The sequence below is a fragment of the Pongo pygmaeus genome, chromosome 8, assembly GCF_028885625.2.
Source record: "Pongo pygmaeus isolate AG05252 chromosome 8, NHGRI_mPonPyg2-v2.0_pri, whole genome shotgun sequence".
NCBI lineage: Eukaryota > Metazoa > Chordata > Mammalia > Primates > Hominidae > Pongo > Pongo pygmaeus.
The window spans coordinates 119,534,421-119,552,055 of NC_072381.2; the positions used below are offsets into that span (position 1 = coordinate 119,534,421).

Sequence of the window (17,635 nt, forward strand, 5' to 3'; positions counted from 1 at the left end):
ATCTAGTTTTCCTTCCTTCTCATGATGGGCTCCATTTTCCTGCCTCTTTGCATGCCTGGTAATTTTTGACTGGATGCCAAACACAGTAAATTTTATGCTTTTAGGTGCCAGAGTTCTTTGTAGTCATTTAAATATTTTGGGCCTTTGTTTTGGGACACAGTAAATTTACTTGAAACAAATTATTTGAAGCTTGCTTTTAAAGTTTTGTTAAGGCAGATTTATAACAGACTTAATCTAAGGCAAATTCATCCTCACAACTAAAGCAATAACCTTCTGGGGGCTGCTTGATGCAGCCCTGCCTGATGTGTGTTGAGAGGTCATTTCTCTTTGACTGATGGAAACATGAACAATTTCCTAGCCTTGTGGGAGCTCTAGGGATTGTTGCCCCTATTTCTTTCCCCTCCTCTGTAGTTTCCTCTAAGACACACACACACACACACACACACATACACACACGCACACATGTACTGATCAGTAGTCAGCTGAAGACTTGAAGGGAACTCACTGCACATTGTTGTATTTTTCTCTTTTCTGGGACTCTGCCTTGGTTCCCCATATTTTGAACTCTGTCTCCTCAATTCAGATAGACTGCTGGGCTGTCCAGGTTCTTCTTGTTCTGCAGACTGGAACTCTCCAGGAATACCTCATTTGTTTCCCTTCACTCAGAGATCACTGTCCTATGCTGCCTGTTGTCTCAAGTCTGAAAGCCTTCATTTCATATATTTTGTCTTTTGTTTTTTAAGGTAGAAGGGTAAATCTGGACCTTGTTATTCCATAATACAATATAGTCAATAGAATACAGTTATAGAACACTACAGTTATAGAACATAGCATATAGTTTTATAAGTGAGATAAAATGGCAAAGCAAATAAGAAGCCCGCTCTGGCTTCTAATGAGTGGGCCTTCTGAGTAAACAAACCATTTAAGAATGACACTATCACCGACAACACAACAGCCTCGGGAGAAGAGCTTATTAAGCAACAGTCTTACTTCGGGTGACCTAGTGTACAGAACATATCATAAAATACACCAAGCCCTTGTCACACATTAGGCCTGTACTATATTACCATCTACAGCCTCCTGCTGGTCTAGCTGCTGGGTCCAAGAATATTCTTCTAGCTTTCTCTGAAGCAGTTATGTCTGGCAAGCACCCAGCATAGCCAAACCATGGCAGCCAAAGAACCACAGCCACATCTATTGCTAGCTGTATATACATTCAGTGAGATTATCTCATCCTGATATCAGGTAGGTGAATAAGTAGCAACCAGGTAGGTAAACAAGTAGATGAGGTACACTGGGGGAAACTCATCTTTATTTACTGTACTCAAAATAAAAGGTTTCTGTTTTTAGAGGCTAGGTGTTTAAAACACATTTTCAGCTAAATCCCAAAGGAGTTTAGGGAAGGAAACAAACTGTTCCTCTTGGGTAGTCTGATGATCTGGGTAGCCAGTCCAACTACTTTTAAGTTCTGGTAATATGCACTGGGGGTCTAACCAGAAGCTACTAATCACAATGGATCCAGTAAGCTATAGGACTGCAGTATTATTAGTACCTAAGACTTGGTGGGCAGGAACCAGAGACTAGAAAGGGTGCCTCAAGAAAAATTTACTAAGTGTCTCATGTCTCTTGCCCACATCTCAAGAGGTAGACTATACTAACCACATGATTATTAAATCTTGTATCCTTTGATCCAGGGACTCCTTCCAACATCCAATAGGTAAATACATAAAACAAGTAACCAGGAGCCCATCTTGGACACTCTTTGAAAGTAACGACTGTGTCTCCTAAGGCCTTTATAGCCTCCAAGTTATCTAATACAGTGTTATGCACAAAGCTTGCTGGTTAATAAATGCCTTTAGTTAAAAAGAACTAGTGAATTTCTACATACCAAGTCAATATGCTTGTTCATTTTCTAGCAATCTGTACCATGTAACCTTACAGAAGTCAGCCTTAAACCACTTCTCTAACCTATTTACAAAGTATCTGGTTTCATCTGAGCTCAAAGCTGCCATTAAGAATCTCTTACACAGATCTGTAACAGTTCTTTTGTTCCTAAGTGCTAGTATTCTAACAGGTTTCAGGATCCTGTCTCTTAGCACTCTAGATGAAGATGAGGAAAGTACCACAGATATCAGATATGACCAAGTATTATGTTCTGATCTTGAAGCAACTCAGGTAGTTGAGAATCATTACTGTTTTTATGAATTTGGAATTTCAATTCCTCATTCTGTAACTCAAAGTAAAGGGAAAATTTAGATGGCTTAGCCGTGTTGAGCTCCAGGGACTGTCATCCTCCTCCTTTCTGAAAGTTCTTTCTCTGCCTTGGCAGTTCCCTCACACACGTGCTGATTAGTAGGTCAGCTTCAGACTTGAGGGAAACCCACTATTCTCTTATCTACCTTTGACCACTGTCAACAGAGACTATTCCTCCTACAGTTTTCTCTGATAATGCTATATCAGAGAATACAATATAACCAAAGGTTATTAACAGTTCTACTGATTTAGAACTATTTAATGAGGTAATCCACGATTATGATTTTAACCAATATCATTAAGCTTGTTTGTGAAAACCTGGAAACTGACATTTCCATAAACTTACACGTCTTAAGTCACAATTCAGAGTTGTTCTTTTACTTCACATTCTATCATCTTCAGATTTTTATTACCTCCAATATCAGCTCAGTTAGTGCTTAAAATTACAGCATCAGGTATCAGCCTTTACTTATATTAGCTTTTTAATAAAATTATATTCACTAGGCACAATACCAATGGAGTCATATTTATAAAAAAGTTAAGGCAACTTATTCTTAAAATCTTTATATTTAAATAAGAATGTATATTTTTTGAGTATAAAATCTTAGCATCATTGATTTTTAAAAATTTCTAGAGTTTACATTCAAATTTGGAAACTTACACATTCTCCCCCTTCCAATTTCTCAGTGTTATTTAAATTTTGCCTATCAAAAAATGCTTAAAGAACAAGGCAAATTTGGGTGTTGTAAACTATGAATAGTAAAATTTAACATCCCACCCCATTTAATATGTAAATAATGTGAGGACATTTCTTTTTCATAATCACCAAATATTCAGGTCCAAACTAACTTGCAGGGGTCACTAAACTAAGCTTCATGCCTCATTAACTGTTATTACATTTGCTCTTAAAACTCATTCTAATCCGAAAGAGCGAGACTCCATCTCAAAAAAAAAAAAAAAAAAAAACTCATTCTAATCATTATTCCATTGTATTACAGTACGTACCTTGTGTGAATCCATTTCAGCTTTTAATTTGTTTTGTGCCCACTTTACTTTGATGACGTGAGAGTTAATGTCTTCCTTTAACTTGTCTATTTCTCTGATGAGTCTAGTCGTTTCACCTTCCTAAAATAATATCACTAAGTCATATATTTTCATTTACAGAATCAATTAATTATGTGTTTATCTTTTATATCCCCCACAAAGTAATCAGTCCAGTAACACTATAATCAAGGGCTGGCACACTATAGCCCACAGACTATAAAACTTATTTAAAGTCCAAATGATAAGAGGGTAGTAAAATCCTAAATCCAATGAATAGACACAAAGATGATTTACATTTACATTTTAACCAATTGGATGTATTGTCAACACAACATACCTTTATGATTCTTAACTGGCTGGCATTAAGGTGAAATATGAACTAAATTGGTTTTGTCAGAATTCCTGAGAACAATGACAATATTCCTAAACTAAAAGCTAATGAATTAAAAAAAAAATTTATCATTGAAAAATGATAATGCCCTGGAAATCTGACCATTGAGAGGCTGCTAGTTAACAGGAAGGGTTCTGAATAGCTGGCTCAGTAACTAAATCTCTTTAGATAGTATCTAAGAAAGACATGTTTTTCTGTAAGAAAAACATAAATCCTCTTCTATGGTTATAAGTGTTACATTAAGATTATATCAAATTATACTTCATTTGATATAAAACTAATATAAAACTAAAACTATTCATTTTACACTATTATATACATATTTTACCAAAATATAATCTTCCCTTGAGACGCAAATTTCTCCAACATACAGATTTTAAAAGAAAGTTTTTAGAAAGCTCAAGAAAAAGTTATCTAATAAACAACATGTGCCAACACTTTATCTTTTCCCTAGCAAACCTCTTCTCTGCAGACAATAAAACACCTGAATTACTAAAACATTCATGATTTTAGAAGGTAAACTAATAAAAACAACTTTACGTTTAAGTGTTAACCATGTTAAATTATGCTTATTTGATTAAATATGGAAAAGCAAAGAGAGCAAATTTCAAATAAGGTCAACATATTTCAAATGGCACAAGTTATACCTTAGTTTCATACAGCTGGTGCAACCGTCCTTTCTCCTGAGAAAGCTGCTTAATTTTGTTAGTGTTTTTCTCAAGTTCCTTATTTGCATCTCTAAGTTTTTTCTCAAGTGTCTCTTTTTCCTTTCGAAGGTCTAAAGATTCCTTCTCACCTCTTACATACTTCATTACCATTGCTTCTTTTTCTTGGCGTGCCTCTTCACATTTCTTGTTGGCCTTCAAAAAAAATATTACTTAGCATTAATGAAAAATAATTTTTCAAATGGAAATGTATTGAAATACATGGTATTTGTCTCTTATATTACCAATGCATTGTTTGGTTTTTGCACAACATTCCCAGGACTCGTGCCATGAAATTTTAAAATGAAAGAAAAAATTTAAAATTATAGAAAAATGGTACAATATCCCTAGCATTTGCCTTTACCCTTTCCTGTTCCTTTTACTTTGGCTAATATGGTTGCTATTTTCCATGTACTCCTCCAGATCCCCTTTCCCACTTTTTTTTAATCCCAACTGGTATCCCAGGAACACGACATCATGAACCCTATCAATAAGCTCTCTTGCCCTCAAACTTCCAGTTGGGTTCAGCCAACAGAAGGCAGTAGGCAGAAGCTTGGGAATGTAGGCAGAATGAGATCTGGCTCCTCCAGAGTTCCCACAGGTTGGCTGATGGCCACTCCCCTTGTCAGGTGCTCTCTCTATACAACTACCCTCTAGGGTGTAATACCTGCTCCTTGTCCAGCAGCCCTGAAATTCTGCATCTTCCCTTTTTGGGCTCCCTACATCCTGTCCACACCTTGACGAAGAGTCTTTTTATTAAATTATCTTCATCACCGGTTTAAGTGTGCCATCTGTTTTCTGCCAGGACCCTGACTGTATAGCTGACAATTTCTAAAATCTTAATTCCCTTTCGAAAATTAAGTAGCCATATGCTAACAAATGACCATTTAATTTCCTATTTATGTAAAGCTTTCTGAAGCATTTTACACTTAATAAGAAATACCTAACTGGATTAAGTATGAAAACTATATACTCATTTAAAAATTTTCTATTAGTATGAACTGGTACTCCATATTCTGAAATTTCACAGAATGAAAACTTCTACAAATAGTCCTTCTTTGAAGTAACTCATGGTTTGCAAATATGGTGAAGCACACATTTAATTTATAAAAGATAGAACTTCAAACTTTAGGAATTTTCAATATCTTTTAGTGGTAAATAAACACTGATAATGCAACTGAATTGAAGAAGGTAACTATTAAAATAAAGTTAGCAGAATGTAGGGAAAGCTTCTATGCTTTGATGAAAAATGGCTGACAAAAATGTTTCATAAAATTCTAGCACTGCTGATAAGCACATCTAGTCAACACTGAGAATGCTATACATACACATATAAGTAATTTAAAAAATCTCCCAATTGGGATTTGTTTCCATTGAAATAGTCATACTAATTTTCAAATTAAGAAAGACATTGCATTAGGGATATGATAGGCCCCTGAGGTTGTAACAATGTGCTTGTAGACAAGGACTGAGAAAATTATGCTGGACTTGGCCAACAGAATTAGATTTTTAGACAACTGAATATCTGTACTTAGAAAAAGTCAATAGCTCAATGTCAACTTTAAGAGAAGTCTGGTTTCATAATAATTTAATATTCAGATAATGTATCAGTTATTGGAAACAAAGTAGCAGTTGTGGCCTCTGAAAGAGCTCACCATCTAGTGAGAAAGGCATATAAACAAACATTATAATATAATAAGAAAAATTATAGTAAATGAATGTACAAAGTCCTTCAAAACATGAAAATACTTACATTCCCTGGGAGGAGTTGGCAGGAAGGGTAAAAGATGCTATACTTGAGCTAGGTATTAAAGGCTAAGCAGAATTCAATAGAATGTAAGCAGTGAATCAAGGAAAGGAATTAAAAATAGAGTGAATATCATGTGCAAACACCTAAAAGTATAAAACAACATGACACATTTAGGAGATACCAAGTTATTTTATTGGGCTTAAATTTGGTGTGTTGGCTGGAGTGGGAAGGAAGTAGTTATAAAAACAAAAAGACGTATAGATTAGATCCTCAAAGGAAGAAGAACTTCCGTTATGGTAGTAAGTTGAGGTTTTATTCCATAGTCAACGTAAAGCCAAAGAAGAATTTATAAATCAGAAGCTCTTATTAAAATGTGTGTTTTTCAAACAACCCCATTAAAAAGTGGGCAAAGGACATGAACAGACACTTCTCAAAAGAAGACATTTATGCAGCCAAAAAACACATGAAAAAATGCTCACCATCACTGGCCATCAGAGAAATGCAAATCAAAACCACAATGAGATACCGTCTCACACCAGTTAGAATGGCAATCATTAAAAAGTCAGGAAACAACAGGTGCTGGAGAGGATGTGGAGAAACAGGAACACTTTTACACTGTTGGTGGGACTGTAAACTAGTTCAACCCTTGTGGAAGTCAGTGTGGCGATTCCTCAGGGATCTAGAACTAGAAATTCCATTTGACCCAGCCATCCCATTACTGGGTATATACCCAAAGGACTATAAATCATGCTGCTATAAAGACACATGCACACGTATGTTTATTGCGGCATTATTCACAATAGCAAAGACTTGGAACCAACCCAAATGTCCAACAATGATAGACTGGATTAAGAAAATGTGGCACATATACACCATGGAATACTATGCAGCCATAAGAAATGATGAGTTCATGTCCTTTGTAGGGACATGGATGAAACTGGAAATCATCATTCTCAGTAAACTATCGCGAGAACAAAAAACCAAACACCGCATATTCTCACTCATAGGTGGGAATTGAACAATGAGGACACATGGACACAAAAAGGGGAACATCACGCTTTGGGGACTGTTGTGGGGTTGGGGGAGGGGGGAGGGATAGCATTGGGAGATATACCTAATGCTAGATGACGAGTTAGTGGGTGCAGCGCACCAGCATGGCACATGTATACATATGTAACCAACCTGCACATTGCACACATGTACCATAAAACCTAAAGTATAATAATAATAATTAAAAAAAAACTATAAAAAAAAACAACAACTATAAAATGTGTGTTTTAGTAAGATAACTGGTAGCAGCATGGGAGCTTCACTGAAGTTGAGAGATGGGAGGTAGAAAATAATTGAAAAAAGACAGTTGTAATAGATAAGGTGAAATACTATGAGGGTCTTGGCTGGGTGCAATGGGTCATGCCTGTAATCCCAGCACTTTGGGAGACTGAGGTGAGCAGATCGCCTGAGCCCAGGAGTGTGAGACCAGCCTGGACAACATGGCAAAATCCCATATCTACAAAAAAACAAAATTAGCTGGGCATGGCGGTGTGCACCTGTAGTCCCAGCTATTTGGGAGGGCTAAGGCAGGAGGTCTCCTGAGCCCAGGAGGTTGAGGCTGCAGTTAGCCATGATTGCACCATTGCACTCCAGCCTGGGCAACAGACCCTGTCTAAAAAAAAAAATAAACGGAAAATATTATGAGAGTCTTCACTATAGCAGGGAATGGTGCACCAGATAACGGCTCTGTTACTCATGGGGTCATCCATAGATCAACTGCAAAGGAATAACCTGGGGTGCTTGTTAAAAGTTCACACTCCTGGATCCTGCCCCATCCTGCTAATGGCAGCACCTACCTCACAGCATCATTGGGAGTATTAAACAAGACAATACAATAACTGGTATTTAAGCTATTATAGAAGGTCCATTTATGGCACAGATAAAGGAAAACAGGCCAATTAAGGTCTTTGGATTTACCCACTGTAAGTAAGATGATTATCAGTGACTTGGATAAAGATAAGTAAAACATGAATAAGATAATCAATAGGACTCAATAGATAAAATTAACACAAAGTATATGAAGTGTAGCTTCTACAAGTATGGCAGATAAACCCTCCTCATTCAATACACCAAAAATTTTAGATGAAAAATAACAAACATCTTTTAATATATAGTTGAGCTCACAAGAAAGTATGGGAAATTTCCAGGGCTAAAAGATGTAAGACAAAGTAGAAATCCAGAATGGTATACTAGGGCTAAAACCTTCACTGCCCTGTGATACTTATTAATATCAGGCCATGGGAGATGTGGGTGGGGAAAATGTTATCAAGTCCCTGAAAATTTATAATACAGCTACACTCTCTTGTAAGTAGGGTTCAAATTCATTCTACCTATCTGGTCTATGAAATGATGAAACCTCAACCTGGAAATTAAAAAGCAGGTGAATGTGCGTGTGCACATGAACATGGGTAAACACATATGGGAACCTATTTTTAAACAAAACTTACTAGGCTTAGTGACAATAGGTGAAAGATAAACAAGTGTTCATTTTACTAATCTTTCATCTTTTCTATATGCTTGAAAATTCTCAAAAAGTTGGGAGGAAAAGTTAGGGGAAAAAAAGGAATGAGGCAGATCTATTAATAATTAAATAGATCAGTCTTCCAAAATCTACTTTAATAATATCCACTTCTTAGGGCTGTTGTGAAGATCAAACAAGTTAACACTTGTAAAGTATTTTGAACATGGCTTTGCACACAGCTAAAAGTCAGTACATCAGCTACTATTATTAGCATCATCTACACTCTTCATCATTAAGGAGAAAACATACATAGCAGTGAGTGTAGTACATTGCCATTTGTTTTTTAAAAGCCAGAGGAGGAAAAAAGAAAAAAATACAAGAATCTATGCAACAAACATTTTTGGAAGGACACACAGGAAACTGGCATCAGTGGTTACCTTTAGGAAGGGGGTAAAACGTTTGGAAGAAGACTTTTTCAAATGTTTGAACTGCTACCATGTACACCAACTGCTATTTTATTTTAAACATTAAGCTTCAAAGAGTTTTAGGAAGGAAGGAAAGAAGGAAGGAAGGAAGGAAGGAAGGAAAGGGAAGCGAAGGGAAGGGAAGGAAAGGGAAGGGAGGGAAGGAAGGAAAGGAGGGAAGGAGGGAGGAAAGAAAGTAAGGAAAGAAAGGAAGGAAGGAAAGGAAGGAAGGAAAGAAAGGAAGGAAAGAAAGGAAAGGGAGGAAGGGAGGAAGGCAGGAAGGCAGGAAGGCAGGAAGGCAGGAAGGCAGGAAGGAAGGCAGGCAGGCAGGCAGGTTGGCTCACCAGTTGATTCTAATGACTGGCTGGCTATGTTTGGACCTGCTAAAACCGGTTACTTCTTAAGCTCTTAGGCTCTGTATTTCCCTTCAATTAGTACAAAAGGGATCAAAACTGATAGCAGGAGAGTTAAACCTAACATTTCTAATGCAAGGAGTCAGCGTGTTCTAAAGAATCATCCAAATAAAGGCTGAGGATAATCTGTTTCCTAAAGTCCTTCCAGAATGCCATCTACAGTAGCAGCTTTGGGGTAGAAAGGGTGGGATCCATCACATTCAAATAATGAAGGTGTGAGTTAACCCTTTCAGATTCAATTCATTGTGAAGACTAATTGTTAGTCAGATACTGTGCTAGGTTTTGTGGGTACAGAAATGAAGATGACAAAGACATCATCCATAACGAGTTCAGGCAAGTAATAAAAAAGCACTGCTTAAAATTACCTCTTCTGAGATCATATACACCAACTCAAAAAGATTACCAAGGTATATTAAGTACGGGAAAAAAGGTTACAAAAAAGATGTATAGTATTATTCCAATCAAATGGGGGAAAAAAGTATATGACGATGTACAAATAAACATGTGTGACTTGTACATGTATATGTAGTAAGATACATAACCAAAATACCAATAATTAGCTATGGAACAAGGAATGGGATATAAAAGGATTGTAGGCAGGGGAAGAATATGTACAGATTAAAAAAAAATTTTTATTCCACACACTTTCTTAATTTATTCATCTGTATGTATTTATATATTGCTTTAGAATTTTTAATGACTTACTATTTTTTTTAGACACAGTCTTGCTTTGTCACCCAGGCTGGAGTGCAGCAGTGCAATCTCGGCTCACTGCAACCTCCGCCTCCCGGGTTCAAGTGATTCTCCTGCCTCAGCCTCCCAAGTAGCTGGGACTACAGGGATGCACCACCACGCCTGGCTAAACTTTTTGTATTTTTAGTAGAGATGGGGTTTCACCATGTTAGCCAGGCTGGTCTCAAACTCCTGACCTCAGGCAATCTGCCTGCCTCAGCCTCTGAAAGTGCTGGGATTACAGGTGTGAGTCATCATGTCTGGCCTAATGGCTTATTTTTATATAAAAGAATCACCTAGTATTAATACAATAGTGAGGTCCAAAACAGTCTAACAGTGTTAGCTTATTTTAACAAACGAGTCACCAGAATATCAAGTTAATAATGACAACGATGTGAGAAATACCTGTTCCATCCGTTGGGCCATCTCTTTGTGTAACTGCTGAATTGCATTTTTAGCTGTAACGTCTTGAGCTACTAGTTTATCTCTGGAAGCATTAACTTCTTTATTAAGTTCTTCTATTCTTGACTCTAACTGTAAAGAAAATTATTTCCAAATTATTTTTATAGCTATACCAAATACACCACCAACACTGCAAATAAATATAAACAAAGTAAATAAACATAAAGAATACAATGAATATACTTCAGCTATAGAAATAAAAACTTTTAGCAATGTTTCTATATCTCACTGGCATTTAGTAAAAATCTGGAGATTCCATTAAGTTAAGATATCTGGCAACCCCTAGAACATCCACCAAGGAATAATGCAAAGAAATACAGTAGAGTCCCGCCTTATCTGTGGCTTCACTTTCTATGGTTTCAGCAACCTTCAGTCAACCACAGTTCAAAAATATTAAATAAAAACTTCCAGAAATAATTCACAAGTTTTCAATTGCATGCCATTCTGAGTAGTGTGATGAAATCTTGTGTTGTCTCACTATGTCTCACTGAGACTGTGAGCATCCCTTTGTCCAGCATGTCTGCATTGTACACACTACCTGCCAGTTAGTCACTTAGTAGCCATCTCAGTTACCAGACTATGGCAGGACGACAGTGCTTGTGTGCAGCAACACTTAGCCCTTAATTAATAAGTAAGTTTACTTATTAGTGGCCCCAGAGTATAAGAATAGTGATGCTGGCAATTCACATGTGCCAAAGAGAGGCTTTAAAGTGCTTATTTTAAGTGAAACGGTGACTTGAAAGAAAAAAATCATATACTGAGGTTGCTAAGATCTACAGTAAGAATGAATCTTCTATCCATGAAACTGTGAAGAAGAAAAAAGAAATTCATGCTAGTTTTGCTGTCACACCTCAAACTTCAAAAGTTATGGCCACACTGTATAAGTACTTTGTTAAGACAGGAAAGGAGCCAGGTAGTGGCTTATGCCTGTAATCCCAGCACTTTGGAAAGCTGAGGAGGGGGAATTGCCTGAAGTCAGGAGTTCAAGACCAGCACGGTCAACACAGCAAGACCCAATCTCTACAAAAAATTTTAAAAATTAGCTGGGCACGGTGGTGCATGCCTATAGTCCCATCTACTCAGGAGGCTGAGGCAGGAAGATTGCTAGAGCTGAGGAGTTTGCGGCTACAGTGAGCTGTGATCCCACCATGGTACGCCAGCCAGAGTGATGAGACCCTGTCTCTGAAAAAAAAAAAAAAAAAAAGGATGAAAAGGGCATTCATTTGTCAGGGGCAGACATAAACAGAAACACATTCTGATTAATGGCAATCGAATTCAGTGCTATTGACAATTTCATGCATCTACTTAGGATCTTGGAATAAATTCCCCTCAGATAAGGGGGAACTCTGTACTGTATAGTGAAAATATGAAAGAAATTTAAATGTTATATTAGACAACATTCACTTAATGCAAAAGAAGGCAGTGAAGGAGGCATAGGGAAAGAAAAAAGACATGAAACATGGAAAACGGAAGATATGGCAGACATAAATCCCACCGTCAATAATATTAAATGAAAGTGGATTTAATAATCGTATCAAAAGGCAGAAATTAACAGACTTAATTAAAGAAACAAGATTCAACTATATGTTGTCTATAGAAGGCATTTTAGGTTCAAAATGCAAGTAAACTGAAAAGAGTGGAAAAAAATACATAATGCAAACAGCAATCATAAGGAAGAGTGGCTATATTTACATAAAAAACAGACTAAAATTAAGAATGTTACCAGAGATAAAGAATAGCTCACAAAAATAAAACAGATCAAGCCATCAGAAAGATCTAACAGATAAATGTATATGCATCTAAGAATGTAGCATCAAAATACATGAGGCAAAAACTAATAGAAATAAAAGAGAAAATAAGTCAACAATAGTTGGAGACTTCACTACCCTACTTTCAATAATAAATAGAATTAGGCAGATGATTAACACAGAAATAGGAGACTTAAAAACTACAAAACAATGGAATCTAATACATCTATACAACACTCCACCCAGGAACAGCAGTGTATACATTTTCATCAAGTGCACATGGAATATTCCATGACAGAGGATATGCTAGGTTACAAACAAACTTCCATAAATTTAAAAGATTAAAATCATATGAAGCATATTCTCCAACCATAATGGAATAAAATGAGACCTCAGTAACAGAAAGAAATATGGGAAATTCACAAATTTGTGAAAATTAAACCACATACTCCTAAAGAAACACAGAAGAAATTGCAAGGGAAATTAGAAAGTACTAGATGACTAATGAAAATGAAAACATAATATACCACAACTTAGGAGACACATCTAAAGGAATGCTTAGAGGAAAATTTATAACTACAAATACCTATATTAAAAAAGAAGAAAGGGGGCCAGGCGCGGTGGCTCAAGCCTGTAATCTCAGCACTTTGGGAGGCAGAGACAGGAAGATCACCTGAGGTCAGGAGTTCGAGACCAGCCTGGCCAACATTGTAAAACCCCGTCTCTATCAAAAATACAAAAATTAGCTGGGCATGGTGGCGGGCGCCTGTAATCCCAGCTACTTGGGAGGCTGAGGCAGGAGAATCGCTTGAACTCAGGAGGTGGAAGTTGCAGTGAGCCGAGATCACGCCACTACACTCCGGTCTGGGTGACAAGAGCGAAATGCTGTCTCAAAAAAAAAAAAAGAAGAAAGGGTATCAAATTAATAACCTAAACTTGCATCTTAAGACACTGGAAAAACAGCAAACTAAACCAAACACCAAGAGGAGGAAGAAAATAATAAAAACTAGAATGGAAATTAATGAAATAAAGAATAGAAAAACAGAGACAAGGCCAGGTGAAGTGGCTCATGCCTGTAATCTCAGCACTTTGGGAGGCTGAGGCAGGTGGATCGCTTGAGCTCACAAGTTCGAGACCAGCCTGGGAAACACAGTGAAAACCTGTCTCCACAAAAAAATACAAAAATTAGTTGGATGTGGTGATGCACGCCTGTAGTAGCAGCTACTTGGGAGGCTGAGGTGGGAGGATCACTTGAGCCTCACAGGTAGAGGTTGCAGTGAACCGAGATTGCAACACCGCACTCCAGCCTGGGTGATAGAGCCAGACCTTATCTCAAAAAAAAAAAAAAGAAAAAAAAGAAAAAGAAAAACAGAGACAACAAACAAAACCAAAAATTGGTTCTCTGAAAAGATGAAGAAAACTGACAAACCTTTAGCTGGAATGACTGAAGAAAAAAGAAAGATGACTGAAATTACTAGAATCAAAACGAAAGAGGGACATTACTACTGACCTTATAGAAATAAAAATAATTGAATAAATACTATGAACAATTTAACTTAGAGACAAAATGAACAATTCCTAGAAAGACACAAACTACCAAAACTGTCTCAAGAAGAAACAGAAGATCTGAATAGACCCTATAACAAGTAGAGACTGAATTAGAATAATAAAAAAGAACAACAACAACAAAAACCTACCCACAAAGAAAAATTCAGTCCCAGGTGGCTACACAGGTAAAATTCTTTAAAACAATTAAAGAAGAATACCAATTCTTCACAAATTTTTGCTCTTCCCCTAAAAAGGAACACTTCTCAACTCATTCTATTAATTCCTAGGTATACACCCGAGAGAAATGAAAGCATATGTACACATAAAAACTAGTACGTGAATGTTCACAGAGGCATTACTCCTAATAGTCAAATGGCAGAAACAACCCATTTTCCCATGTCCATCAACTGATGAAGGGGTAAACAAAATATTATAACATCAAATATCTATATAATGAACTACTATTCAATCATTAAAAACAATGAATTACTGATACATGCTACAACTTGAATGAAACCTTTAAAACACTATGTGAAATAAAAGAAGCTAGATAAAAAGGGGTACCTATTATATAATTCCATTTATATGAAACATCCAGAACAGGCAAATATGTAGAGACCGAAAGATTACTTGTTCCCTAGGGCAGGGTTGAAGGAGTACTGTTGGAGGGAAATGAGAAGTGACTACTAATGTGTGTTGCATTTCTTTTTGGGGTGATGACATGTTCTAAAATTGTGGTGAAGGTTACACAAGTAAAAGCCACTGAATTGTACACTTAAAATAAGTGAACTGTGTGGAAAGTTAATTATATCTCAATAAACCTGTTGAAAAAGACCTAAATCTTATAGTACACATATACTAATTTTCCTTATTACAAAATTATCTAGAGCAACACTGAGCAATAGAAGTACAAGCCACATGTGGAATTTAAACTTTCTAGTAGTCACACTTTAAAAAGTAAAAAGAAGCTGGGCGCAGTGGCTCACGCCTGTAATCCCAGCACTTTGAAAGGCCAAGATGAGCAGATTACCTGAGGTCAGGAGTTCAAGACTGGCCTGGCTAACATGGTGAAACCCCGTCTCTACCAAAAATACAAAAACTAGCCAGCTTGGTGGCGGGCCCCTGTAATCCCAGCTTCTCAGGAGGCTGAGGCAGGAGAATCACTTGAACCTGGGAGGTAGTGGTTGCTATGAGCCGAGATCGCGCCATTGCACCCCAGCCTGGGCAACAAGAGCGAAACCCCATCTCAAAGATAAAATAAAATAAAAAATAAAAAGTAAAAACAAGTGAGTTTATTAAACCCAATATATCCAAAATATTATCATTCCAATATTATCAATCCACATGGAAAAAATGAGCTGTTTTATTTTTATACTAACTTTTCTAAGTTACATGTGTATTTTACACTTATAGCACCTCTCAATTTAGACTAGCTACCTTTGAAGTGCTCAATAGCTATATGCAGCTGGTGGATGCCATATTAGATAGTGCAGATCTAGAGATAAAATTAAGAAGGAAAAGCTTTTCTCTTCAAAAACAACAACAACAAAAGCCCACTAATAAGCTCATGAAAGGAAGGGGTCTGGTTCCACTGTACCTGTTCGGTCTGAAGTTTCTGGTCATTGAGTGACCTGACTACCAAAATATGGATTCAGCCTGTTAAGACTCCCTCACACTTTACCATTCTAACTCTGGTTTATATGTGGGGACCCTAGAGCACATAAAAATCAGGATTAAATACATACAATTTTACAAATACAGTCACCTTCCAATCATGCATCAAGTGAAAAATTGTTTTACCAATTGTTTACTGTTATTTTCATTATATAACTTTCTGTGAAAGATGAGACAAAATACTTTTAAGGCTAGAATGCTTCTAACCCTATTCATAGAAGAAAAAGCACCTCAAAAATAAAGAGCAACTCAGCTTTGCTGTTAGTCTGAATACTCACTTTGTTGATTCATGCATCAGAGGAGTTCATTTAAAAACTAGAAAGAGGCTGGGGGCAGTGGTTCATGCCTGTAATACCAGCACTGGAGGGCCAGGCCAAGGCAAGTGGATCACCTGAGGTCAGGAGTTCAAGACCAGCCTAGCCAGCATGGTGAAACCCTGTCTCTAATAAAAATACAAAAATTGGCTGGCTGTGGTTGGTGGCCGCCTATAATCCCAGGTACTCTGGAGGCTGAGGCAGAGGAATCACTTGAACCCAGGAGGCAAAGATTGCAGTGAGCCGAGATTGTGCCACTGATTTCCACCCTGGGTGACAAGAGCAAAACTCTGTCTCAAAGAAAAAATAAAAAATAAATTAAAAAAAAGAAGGAAAAGGACAGGCTAGGAAAGCCAGAAAGCCAGATACAATCTAAAGTATGACAGCCAGCCTTCACAATATAGTTTTTAAAAATACTGAGAATGGAACCATACCAAAATATAAACTTAAAAACATCCTAATGCCAGACATAAACTTTCATATTTCTATTGCTTCCTCCCTGTTGGCAAAAACAGTCTAGTTGACTGTCAACTCAAATCGTCTTTTTGCTTATTTCGAACATAACAGAATATGTTCTACTATATGTAGTACAGCAGTCACATGTATAAGAATAAACTTACATAAAGGAAATACATCAGGCTATGAGTCCTACTTTGTAAAAGAATGGTTTAAATGCCATGCAATTCTCTGCATTTAAAATATGATCTACCTTATAGAACTTCAACCTACATGCAAGTTCTCAGAATTTTTTTTTTTTTTTTTTTTTTTTGAGACAAGGTCTCACTCTCTCACCCAGGCTGGAGTACAGTGGCACGATCTCAGCTCACTGCTGCCTCAATCTCCCCGGCTCCAGTGATCCACCCACCTCAGCCTCCTGAGTAGCTGAGATTACAGGCGCATGCTACCATATGCAGCTAATTTTCTATTTTTTTTTTTTTTTGTAGAGACAGGGTTTCACCATGTTGCCCAGGCTGGTCTCAAACTCCTGGGCTCAAGTAATCTGCCCACCTTGGCCTCCCAAAGTGCTACGATTAAAGGCATGAGCTGCCACAATCGGCTGCCAGGAATGTATTCATTTTATTAATTGAAGTATAGTCTTTGAAGATTTTTGTCTTTTTTACCTGTTTAATTGTGTTCATATGCTGCTTCTCAGTTTCTGTTCTTTTCTTTAGTTCTTCTCTTAAATTGTCTTTTTCTGAACAAATGTCTACGAAGAGCTCCTGATGCTTCTTATTTTCTTTAATTAACCTAAATATAAAAAGGGCAGTATATGTAAAACATAATTTAAAATGGAGATAAAATAATATGTGGAACATAATTTCTTTACAGATCAGGGTACAGATATCTATAATTATTCATTATAATGTTAATAAATTAACATTGCTAAATAATCATTTTATAGTGAAACATAATACTTTGCAAAAGATTCTCTGGCCAATTAGGCTATTAACTTTTCCCTAGAAATATGAATATTTCAAATCAAAATATAATCATATGAATGAAAAGCACACCCTTCCAAATTTATACCTTCGAGTATCTCAATTATGTACCAATCCTGTCAGCACTGGCACTCTTCAAATAAGTGGTTCTCAGCCACGGGCAATTTTGCCCTTCCAGGTGTTTGTC

At 36.9% G+C, this 17,635-nt stretch overlaps 1 protein-coding gene across 3 annotated transcripts in view; it reads right to left on the bottom strand.

Moving 5' to 3' along the window:
• CCDC186 (coiled-coil domain containing 186) overlaps positions 1–17,635 on the bottom strand; it is a 54,806-nt gene that overhangs the window by 20,505 nt on the left and 16,666 nt on the right. For all 3 annotated transcript variants that reach the window (XM_054503841.2, XM_054503839.2, XM_054503840.2), the window contains 4 exons: positions 17,131–17,257; positions 10,669–10,797; positions 4,336–4,548; positions 3,259–3,378 (listed from right to left, as the gene is read on the bottom strand). In XM_054503841.2, the coding sequence (XP_054359816.1) occupies positions 3,259–3,378; positions 4,336–4,548; positions 10,669–10,797; positions 17,131–17,257 (589 nt within the window). The remainder of the gene's footprint in view (positions 1–3,258; positions 3,379–4,335; positions 4,549–10,668; positions 10,798–17,130; positions 17,258–17,635) is intronic.